This window comes from Strix uralensis, chromosome 3 (assembly GCF_047716275.1).
Source record: "Strix uralensis isolate ZFMK-TIS-50842 chromosome 3, bStrUra1, whole genome shotgun sequence".
NCBI classification, from domain to species: Eukaryota; Metazoa; Chordata; class Aves; order Strigiformes; family Strigidae; genus Strix; species Strix uralensis.
This window is the reverse complement of record NC_133974.1, coordinates 108,912,020-108,923,323: the sequence shown is the minus strand read 5'-3', so window position 1 is coordinate 108,923,323 and position 11,304 is coordinate 108,912,020. Positions and strand designations below refer to the sequence as shown.

General features: G+C 43.1%; 1 protein-coding gene across 1 annotated transcript; it reads right to left on the bottom strand.

Annotated features, from left to right (window-relative positions):
• Positions 1 to 616: 616 nt before the first annotated feature.
• On the bottom strand, positions 617 to 7,891 carry SRP9 (signal recognition particle 9). The gene is made up of 3 exons (XM_074863835.1): positions 7,738 to 7,891; positions 5,245 to 5,313; positions 617 to 3,176 (listed from the first exon to the last, which is right to left on the bottom strand). The coding sequence occupies exons 1-3, from the start codon at positions 7,807 to 7,809 to the stop codon at positions 3,057 to 3,059; spliced, it is 261 nt and encodes an 86-aa protein (XP_074719936.1). The 5' UTR covers positions 7,810 to 7,891; the 3' UTR covers positions 617 to 3,056.
• Between the last annotated feature and the right edge of the window lie 3,413 nt (positions 7,892 to 11,304).

Below are 11,304 nucleotides of genomic sequence, written 5' to 3'. Positions count from 1 at the left end.
AGGATCTTCCTGTAATCCAGAATACACTTACAGAAGGGACTACATACAGAGAAGATCAGAGTTAAAACCCCTAAAGGAAAACAGAAGTGATGTAGTTGCATATACGAGAGCTCAGACACAAAGACCGCTTAAGTGCTGTGCACAAAGGAAGAATTGAAATCAAGACAGAATCCAGGAAGTGAGAACACCAGAAAACCAGAATAAATTCCATGGGTAAACTAATCCAATTTCTTTGTGCAATAACAAGACTCATATTCTTTATTAAACTGTTCTCACAAAACAGAACAATTACTGAAGATAACCAACATGCAGCAACGAAATTAGCTATAGCAAAGAAAAATGTCTTTTTTTTTTTTTATCATTCCACTTCTCCTGTAAAGAAGGTTACCTGTCCATAACTGCACAGGTTGCCTATGTGCCCCTGTGCTGTCTGTTTGCAGCCTGCATTTGGCACAGACTCCATCGCTGGTGACCAGAGGCATTTGTTGAGGTGTTGGGCTCCCAAACTAAGGGCTTCACATGCAATGCATTCAATTCAGCCCTTTGGTGCAGCAGCCATATTACGCTGATTTCTTCATCACATACCAGTGGACATATTCAAGTAGTTGACAATATGATGGATTAACTCATTGGAAGTTTATTAGGAAAGTGATCAGTGTACATACGCACACACGCACACTCTCAACAAGAGTAAAAGCACAAAAAAGCAGAGCTTTGAGTTCACAGCTTTTCTACCACCCCATGAACACAGTACTGAAGTTGCTGAGAATTCCAGGACAAAGTCAAGAAGCACCTGTCTTTTTCTGAAAAAGTTTTCAAAAGCTTGGTTTTGTTGGTTTTTTTTTTCTTTAAGCAGTAGCTTTATCAGTGTTCTTGTGTATTATGACTGCACAGAACCACCCTCATTTTTCTGAGTATATGGAGAACGAGCTTAACAATGCAATACTCTTACAGAAGTAACACCATTTCCTTATGGTTTTACAGAAATAATTTAGAAAACTAGAAATGCACTTCCCTGCCTCTTTTGCTTGACAGCTGCTACTCTAACATGAAGTACTGGAATTGCCCCCCTCCCCTAGACAGCAGTGCCCCCCCTCTAAAACCTGCTTAAGTGTACACCAAGCCCGCCTGCAGTCTTCTCTCTCTTTACTTTCCTCTTCCGTGCACAAGCAAATATCACTCAAGCCTTTCTGTACCTCAGCTCACAGAAGACGCCTACGTGCCAAACCAATTTATAAGAGATGTCCAAAAATTACACTAAAATAATGGCAGCCTTTTCACCTGCCAATTCAATTTAACAGCTTAAATCTTTGCTTGTATGACTTTGTGTAGCAACCTTTCATACTGCAGAACAGTGATTTAGACAAAAATAGCTTAACTACTTAATATACTATATTGCAAATATTAAGAAAATAATTTGGAGCATCAAGGAAAATTTTTAGCATTACAGTATCTTATTAAAGCTTAACTATGACAAAGTTTAGCCTTCTCTCTGGATTTATCTGTATTTCAAAAGCCAATGCAACAAGAAAAGTGTTACGTACGTACCAGTCACTCCTGTAGACTAGAATCTGAGTAGTCACTGGGAATTTAGCACTGCAGTATTTTCCGACAATATGCAACATTACATGTTCAGCTGGAAGGGTGCTCTAATGCAGTATTCAAGCCAGGGTTTTTTCTGAGCCCTTGGCAAATGTAGGAACTCCACTGCTTCCGAGTAGCTCAATTATTTTTATGTATGTGACAGCAGGTAGCTATTTAAGTAGATTGATTTGTTATATATAAATGTCACCACAGAGTCTTTGTATGGCTCTGCTTTACTTTCGTGGCTTGGTTTAAGCCAAAACACTAGTCCTGAAAAAGCCTAGTTATACCAATAGCATAATTACATTAAAATATTCATCTGGTTTTAAGTATGCAAGATCTAGTCAAAGCAAGTATCAATTTCAGCTACTGGGTTTTCAAGCAAAAAGCCTTTGCAAGAGACAATTAAGGCTTCCATCACCCTACCAGAGGTAACAATGAGAAACAAGTCTAAGCCACAGGAGCATTGGTCTATTTTTGACAGTGGTATTTAAGTATTTATTAAGCTGGTTTTCATCCATTTATTCATTGGCTGACATCCATCTGCCACATGTAACATTGGAAAATGCACAGTTAGCAAGCTGCTAAAATAAGGGAGCCTGGCTGCATTTTTTTATCAAAATAATAGGCAAGAGCTTCTAGAATTTGTCTTGCTGATACAGTTCAACTCTGCCTGAAGCAAGGATGGGAAAAGGTCCCCTGCTACTATAAAATAGTTCAAGTATGGAAAAAAGCCAGACTATTTTTTAATAACAGTATTTGCATAAGCAGAAGAAAAACATCCAGTTTCTCACCAATCTCTAGCAATATTCAAGCAAAGTTTTACTTCAATTTTTAAAATACAGAAGTTTATTTAGCCAATAACAGTTCTACAAACTGTATCACAGATAGTGTTGCACAGCTTATGACCAAGATCAATACCAAGAGCTAAAAATCTTGCTAGTGATAGTGCTAATACAAATTGGCAATTTTAACACTTCAGCTCAGAAAGCATCTGGTCTTCTAAACCTCAGTGATGTATATAATTTATGTAAATATTTATTAGATCCAGTCATCGTGCTACAGTATTAGTCAGGTTAATAAACCTTCTCACTGTGAGAATACACCAGCATAAGGTATGAACACAATGAAACCTATATGACATTTTATAGTAACTTTCCAGAAATATGCTTGTGGCCCATCAAATTCAGACTAAAGTACTGTAGATTTAAAATATTTACTGGTCTTCTTAGCATACCTAATGTGTCAGAATAGTTTCTTGTTCAATTCCCAAAAATAAATATAAAGCTTTCAATTGAAAGCATTTATTTTCCTAGTTTTCCAAAGCAGAGTCTGGGGGGAAAAATGCTTCAGACTTGTCATCAGTCCACTTCGGTACATAAAAGCATCTCCTGTCCCAGTATTCATTCAAATCCAAGAGATATTTTCTTCCAGTGAAATATGACCGGAGCACTCATTTTATTTTCAGCAATTCAGTCTGTTTCCATGGCAGCACTGCGGGATTCCTTAGCCACCATGAGTCGCATTAGCTGACTGTGGAATTTCTCGATCTTCTTTACGTCTTGTGCCTGGTCTGTTCTATACAGCAAACACTGTAAGAGAAAGTTGCTTAATATCAGATTTCACTCGAACTGTTTTTGTCCTGTTTATAGTTGCAACAAATTTGTGCTTGAAACACACAAAACAAGGCAAGCACTTAAATGTTCATTTGTGGCATGTTGCTACCATGAGGCAGCACAAACAGGTATCTACCCTGTTTTAAAATACACACACATCTGTGTTTACATATAAGTTTCTCTGAAAGGCTCATGCCTTCCACTAATAGGGAAGCTCATGATTTATCCTAGTTTCTTCTCTCTCAAAAAGGTGCTAAAACTTGGGGTTTAAAGCTGTCTCTAAAGACACTCCTATTCATGTTGTCTAAAAATAGTACCAGATTTTAAACCTGAAATTCCTTCCCTATTCTCTATATTCTGAAAGTAAGTTTATTCTGCCTTTCACAGTCCTTAATGTTACACTGCCAGTGACATAAAATCACTTCAGTATTTCCCACTGAAGGGGATCCCCTCCCCCAAGCAAAATCTGTTTCTATGACAGTCCTAAATAAGGAACATAGCATCTGACTAAGATAAAAAGGAACTCCTTCATGTGACAAGCCTATAAATGCAAAAGGAACAAGAGTAATATGCCAATGACTTATCATAGAAAGACTGCTTAGGGTGTGGGGTTTCTTTTTTTTTCCAGACTAAGTAATTCCCTACACCTGTACAGCATGAGTATGACTCCCCAGGCTAATTTAACAATGAAAAAACCCCCAGAATGCTCCATTCTTCAGTGTTGTTAACACCACAACTTTTGCCAGCATTAAATTTCTATTTTAATTCAGACATGAACAGTAGAAAACAGGTTTTTTTTCCTCCAGCTATATTAGTTCTACAGATTGAGCATCAAGGAAGACTTCCCTTCCCACTTTTAGAAAAAAATAACACCCACCCCTCCCCCCAAAAAAACCCAAGACCCAAAGCAAAACCAATCCCCTGCTGCCCCACCAGTGTAACAGCTTTCTGTGACCAGAAGCAGGTAAGGTGGCCTATAACTGAAAAGAGTTCACATTCATGAACCACCAGACTCCAACTTCCCCTGTGGAAGATTTCAACTAAATTGCCCCTAGCTTATCAGTGTCCCAGCCTCAACATCTCATCCACGTTAAGACCTATTATCCTATCAAGAAGTGTCATTACTGGAGTTTCCCATCTCTCCCAGGTATTGGAAATACCGATGCCAGACTACTTTTCCTGGAAAGAAGAAATCTGATTTTCTTCCAAGTCTGAAGATAAGAGAAGGGCAGACTACTGTTGCTTACGCTGGACTGCAGAAAACCAACAACTTGGCTATAACAGCACTAGCACCAAGAACCTGTTGCTGGCATGCACATCGCGTACATATACCGATGCACGCTGATGCATTTCTACCTGCTGCCCACCACCTCACATCCTACCCCCTCCCAGGCTACTCAGAACAAGGGCAACCAGTAAGCACAGCTGCTCCATTGCCTTGTACAGCAACCCTTGGAAGACACTGCAGAATTCCACGTTGCATATGTGTTGCACAGTTTTTACTGAATGCATAACTGACACCGTAACAGTATTTCAGAAAATGGGATCTCTGAACTGCAAGTGGATCTTGTCATTTGGTCTCATAACCACTCCACTGTCTCATAATCACAAAGGAGCTTAACCTACGGTTGGAAGTTGTCACCAGTCTGAGCAAATAAAAAGGACCACACTCACACTAGTAAACATCTCTGTTTGAAGATGATCCTGAAATGCTTTGGCAGAAGCTACCAATGGCATTCCATGAAGCATTTTCAGATTAAGAGCGTCCGAGATTTTTGTAATTCTCATTTCTCTTTTCATAGAATCCTAAAATAATTACATTGACACCCATAAAGAACAGGGAAGCGTTAGAACCTTTCCTGTACTGTGCAGAATTGAACCACAGGTCAGTGTCAATCACAGACACAACAACCAGGGAAGTCTGAACACAAGTTTTTAGAAAACTGTCAGGCAATGGCTAAGAGCTCCCAAGTTGACTGACAGCAAAATGCAAGTCTGGGAGAGATACAATAACCCCTGAAAGTGAAATATATCCTGTACTTACAGCTACATCATCCGTTACTTTGATACAGAGGTTCCCATCACAATGTCGATATTTGAGAACAACCCGCACCTGAAATGACAAACATTTTAAAAATTAACATCTATAGCTAATGATTCTCAGAACATATCTGAAGGCAATTTGCCCAAATTCAGACCACCTTATTAGGATTATGTACTGCTTCACATCTGTGTCACCTCTGTGGTGGTCCTCAGCTCTGGTGGCCACTAATCCTACAGCCAACATGGTGTGGAAGTTGAACCATCACACTTCCCTGCCCAACATGTTAAACTGGTATTACAGCAGCATCAGGAAGCTTAACATTGGGCATGATAAAACCACTGTAAGTAGAGTAATGACAGCTGCAGAGACCTTAGTGACAAGGTAAACTCCAAGAGTAACATCAACACAAGACACCCCCTCACCATATATCATGCTTCAGAAAAAACAACTGGAAGTTTGTGCTTATAAACTTGAAACACTTAAAAAAAAAATAGTTCTACGTGAAGACTTGAAAGAGATTCACTGAGTGGGGTAAGCTCAACACTACTACTTTTTCTTCTACGGTACCTAAACTGTTATGTAAAAAAGTCATATTTCCAATCACTACAGTTATTTCAATAGCTGCACTGCTGCCTGCAAACAGATTTGAAGTGTTCTGATGTTTCTGTAAGTGGAAAGGGAAGATACAAAGAATAACACTTTTAGAGTAATTACAGTCAGAGGACTGAAGGGAGTCCTTTCAAACTAAATTGCTTTCAAGACTCAATAAGGCTAAATTTGAAGTCTGAAAGCAAGCATTCAACTTCTCACTAAAACAGTTACTACTGTAGTCACCTGCCCTGAGCTTTAACCTGGCCACAGTCCCTCTGGATTCTCAAATCACCAAAGTTCTCAAAGCCATGGTGATAAAAATCAACATCCTCAGCAACTGACTGAGCATTAAACGCTTCCTCCTGACTGCAGAACTGGCCACAGAGACTTTATATCTATTGTTTCTAGCCTCAGCTAGCATCAGAAACAAAGCAAGGTGTCCTTTTGAGAACATTCTGAACTCACACTATGAACAGGTCTTTGTTGTAATGGCCAACAACCTCCTTGACTACAAGATACGTCCTGGAGCAGGAATTTCAAAATATATCTTGTCACAGATTTATCCTTCTTGTTTAACAAACTGTCACCTTCCAACCACAAGAGCTGTGTATCAGTACATCTCTCCACTGAGCAGGCCCAAAAGCACGAGAGGCTGCCTCAGGCAGCTGGCATGGACTCGACACATAACTCGCTCCTGCAAAAGGCAGACCACTCACTGCCTAGCCTCACAAGCACAGGAAGAACATGCACCCATCTCCCATGATTCTTGTTCTTCCTTCAAGTTTCTTGACAAGCCCAATCACATAAAAAAGCTCCTCAGGCTAGTTCTCTGGCAAATTAAAAGAAGGGTACTTGTGTTGTAACTCTGAGGCCTAAGCTCCTTTGCAAATAGACATGTTTATTGCCATGGATAGGAGAAGATTGTCTTTGAGGGCCCCTCAAGAAAAGGGGGAAAAGCAATTCCTGGCTGCAGTGACACTCCTCCTCCATTTAATTGAATGTTACAGAACATAAGAAGGTAAAACAGGACAATTTTATTATCAGTAGATAGCTGGCAATTGCATATGAAGCAGTCACCTATGCTCATGTGCCCTATTTTTGGTGACAAAAACTAGGTCTTTTTTATTGACGTTTTCTTAAGCATATGAATTCCACATTACTTTTTGTGCTGCTTTTTGGCTGAAGTATGTTTTTTCTGAAGACTGAAGTTACTTTTAACATTTGCACAAACTATTCTCCTGAAAAAGTTACCAGAAACAAAAAGCAGTTATGAACCAAGAAGTTAATTCCTAGAGCAATTACCTTTTAGGAAGCAAACACCTTCCAGTCTGAAATGACACTGCAGGCAACAACGCAATGTAAGAGCTAATGAATGCTTTTATTTTTTTAGGAAGACAAATTCAAATGTGTTGTAAACTCATAAAACAAGCCAATTCTCGATACACTTTTCATTCAGCAGAACTTTTAAGCCTGGATTCTAACATACAGGTACACTATAAATAAGCACAACGTCTCTGGAGGTCGGTTCCACAGGTTAATACCTGTCGCTGGTAACACCATCCTCTACGTACGTTTTTGGGGTGTTCAATGAGAACTTCCGTTCCGTGAAAAAGGAAGATCAGGCGTGACACCAGCGAGTAACCCCCTCCCTTGGCGGGCGCGGCACAACTGCGGTCCCTGCGAGACGCTGCAAGGCGCTCCCCGGCCCTGCCGGGACCCAGGGCACCGCCTGCCTCCCCGGGCGGCCAGAGCGAGAGCGCCGGAGCCACCACGCCGCCGGCGCCCACCGCCTCACCCCAGCGCCGCTCCTCCCCGGGCCTACCGCGGTCGGCGGAGGCCCGGCCGGCCAGCCCGCCCGCCGAGCCCCTCAGCTCAGCTCAGCTCAGCCCGGCCCTCACCCACCTTCATAGGGTCGGCGAGGTAGAGCTTCTCGGCAGCGCGCGTGAACTCCTCCCAGGCCTGGTAGTGCGGCATGGCGGGGCCGGCCCGGCGCGGCTCGGTGCTCCGCTCCCCCCGCCGGCGGCAAGATGGCGCCGAAGGCGGGCGATGCCTCCCTGCCAGCCAGCACTTCCCATTGGCCAGCGGGAAACTGCCGCCCAATCGCGAAGCGCGTGACTCAGAGGTTCTGGGCCCGGGGGCGGAGCGCGGCCGACGGGCGCAGAGAGGGGAGCCCGGCGGGCGGCGCCGTCGCCACAGCGACCCCTCCAGGCGCGGCGGGATGCGGGCAGGCGCCTCCCCGCCCACAGCGGGGGTGCACGCGCCCATTGGTGGCTGCGCCGCCGCATCGGAGCGGCGCGGGCTGGCCGCGCCGCCCGGATGTCACCGGTTCGAGCCCCGCCGCCGGCCGAGGGACAGCCCGCCCGCCTGCGGGGCTCTGCCAGGCCCGGCGCGGGCCGCCTCGGCGTCAGTCTCCCACTGTGAGGCCCACGGTGGGGCTTTGGGGGCGCGGGGCCCCCAGTGTGGGGGCGAGGGACCTGGCCTGGCCTGGCAGGGCTGGGAGGGCCCGGTGGGAGGTGAGGCCGGAGCCCCAGGCCAGCCCCGGCCAGGCGGGCTGTGAGCGGGAGGTTAGCTTTCACCGCTGCATCTAGCCCAGATTTTCCCAGGCTGGAAGGTCCTTTGTTAAACTGGAGGTTGGCTCCATGTTAGGCAGCCTTTAAAAAGAATATTTAGGAGCAGCTCACTGGCTTCACTGGGCCGCCGGGGCTGCTGCGGTCGTTTCAGAGGGGTACTGAGGCAGGGCTTGGCACTGGAAGTAAAGCTGCTGGTTTCAGAAAGAGACTGAAAGTTATGAAATTCTAAAGATCTTGGGGAACCCAGCTTTTCAAATATATATGTGTGTGTGTGTGTAGAGCACTGACATAAAACATGGGAGAGGAAAAAAAAAAATCCATGATTTTTCTGTTACATTTTAAAATCCCATTTTCTGAAGTAACCAGTGATTTTTGTTCTCTAATTACACAAAGATTGTAGCCAGCCACAGTGCTAAGCTCTGACTTGCTACATGGCTTGTGTAACTGCTGCGATTACAATAAACACATAAAAATTGCAGTCCTCTATTGTCCATTTCATAGGGATGCACTGAAAACCCAGAAGCTGCTGATAATGACTCACAACTTCAAGTTAGTTTTAGTGAAGTGAGCAAACCTCAACAGTGTGTCCAAACAAATAAATGGGAAAGTTTAGGGCAGATCTGCATGTAAAGGGACAAATTATGCAGGCTGTTCCAGTCTCCACTAGCGATGTGGGGGAATAGTAGCTTAGATTTTTGACCACAAAAGGCACAATAGGCACAAGGGAGAATGAAGAAACGTGGCGTAGAAATAAAAGGGTGGATGGGAGGTAAAGGGAGAAAAACTAGAATGAATTTCCCTGAGTCAGTAAAGCAGAAAGTAGTTGTTACTGTGGGGATCAACTCTGAAAAAGTCTGGAGTGATTAGACTGCCAAACTTTAATAAATTGCGACTTGTGGGTGTTATGTGGTCTAAACAATTCTGTTAAAGGGCTTTGCACCAATGAGTGGAGGCTATGAATAGTGGAAAGACTTAGGACTTTTTTTTTTTTTTTTTTTCTATCCAGAACTGCTCACAGAGTTTAGATGCTGCGGTGTCTGAGAACCCAGCTTCAGAAACACGAGAGTTGTCTTTCAGCGAGGCTGATAATCAACAGCACTGATTAAAGGTGATAAATGTATTGACAGAGCCTAAAGCAGTTATCCCAAACACAGAATCTAACCTGGAGGGAGTGCTTCTCCACTATCTTAGGTTTTAGGTACCCATTTACAACAGCAGAGTAGGAGTTGCATTTGGTAGTGCTTTATGGACATGCCAGGGATGTAAATATATGAAAATGAAAGGTGTGGGGAGCACAAACTGTGTAACACACAGAACATTTCACAGAACCATTGCTCACCAAATTTGGATCCAGGTTTTTACGTGGGACATGGATATTTTCTTTCTGAAGGAGTCGTCCAAATTTTGGGCTGTCCAGTCAGAAGTACCTTAGGGTTGCTTTTCAGAGGATTTTAATTTTGACTCAAATATTCAGAATCTTTTATGTGTTTTTTGACACAAGAGCTGTTTTAGGAGCTTGCCAATGGCCAGTCCGTAGCCCTGTAATTCGCAATTTCTGCAGTTGAACTAATGCAACAGGGCAAGATTAGAGAACAAACCCATTTTGGTATTTCTTTTTCCTTAACCCAGATGATTTCTGTGATCCAGTTTAGGATGCAGCTTCTAAAACTATTACATGTGCACAGTTTTGGAGATGACAGACTGCAGCAGCCAGGGCAAAGAACAGAGAGAGGGATTTTGTAATTGGCCTTACCTCTGAAGAAAATGTGATGTGTCACTATGATGGTTATATACAGCCTGATACACAACTCTGCATAGCCTGTTTCTGGCTGCAGATCTTAAGGATTTCATCTACCCTGCCACCACCACCACCACCTATGGCCCCACGGTCGTGCTGCCACAGCTGTTTGTAACTGTGCTGGGGATCAAACCAACGCTTGGATTAAAAGCAGCACCGTTCTTAGTAACACCGCGATCAGTTTGTTTTTCCAGTTTACTGTGTGGCCTTACGTACTGTTGTGCTGACACAGCTGTTGAAAATGTACCTTTTTTGGTGGCAAGACAGGATATGGGAATTCCTACTGTTTTTGCTGGCTTGCCACCAAAGCTTGGGGTTGCACGTGAAACAACCCCTCCAGCTCTCCTGAAAGCAAGGCCAGTTGCTGAAATCTCAGCAGTTAAAAAGAGAGGCTATTTCTGAGCCTCAGGGAATGTCTGATACCTATAGTTAGTGTGCTGCTTTGCTCTGTTGTTCTCTTCTTGCCTGGAGAACAGAACATTTTCTTGACATGTTTGAAAAGTAACTTAGACCACTGCAGTTACTCAGCTGTAAGTTGTATTTGATGTATGTCCAAAACTGTATTTTTCAAGTGAGTTCCAGTGAATGCAGTAATAGTAGAAATCTTTCAATGGGCTTTTTGTTTAGTGAAATAAAATGAACAGTTGTTTATCACTGTGTGGAGTGTTTGGTATCCAGCCAATAATAATTTAGTAGCTAGTAAGAATTCTGCTAAAACATACATACTTATCTTGCTTTCTTTTCTTGAGTTCCTGCTTTCTTCCGTGCAAGAAATCATTCCAGTGGTCTTAACGGCCATTCCATCACTTGTAAGTGAAATCTGGAATGCTATAAAACCTCATTTACCCTTTCCTCAGTCTCTCCTTGTATATCCTTGCTATATTCCCTAGACCACCTTAGATAATTTCTTTTTTCGCTTGGATTTAAGGCCATAAAAAGCTATGAAGCAACAATGTAAGTACTTGTGTGATGAAGATTTTTCATGCGTTTTTTCCTCAGGCCTTTTCCCCTCATCCAACCTGTATGTACATGATTAATGATCTCTCTTTGATCAAGCTTCTACATGCATTGCCACTGCAAGTTCTGCTTTGTATAGTTATG

Bases quoted from the DNA above. Each gene is read 5' to 3' on its own strand.
- SRP9 (XM_074863835.1), bottom strand. From the start codon at position 7,809: ATGCCGCACTACCAGGCCTGGGAGGAGTTCACGCGCGCTGCCGAGAAG. The intron at 5,314-7,737 runs GTGGGTGAGGGC...TTGTCATTTCAG, and splicing joins ACCTCGCCGACCCTATGAAG to GTGCGGGTTGTTCTCAAATA. The intron at 3,177-5,244 runs GTAAGTACAGGA...TTTCTCTTACAG, and splicing joins AAGTAACGGATGATGTAGCT to TGTTTGCTGTATAGAACAGA.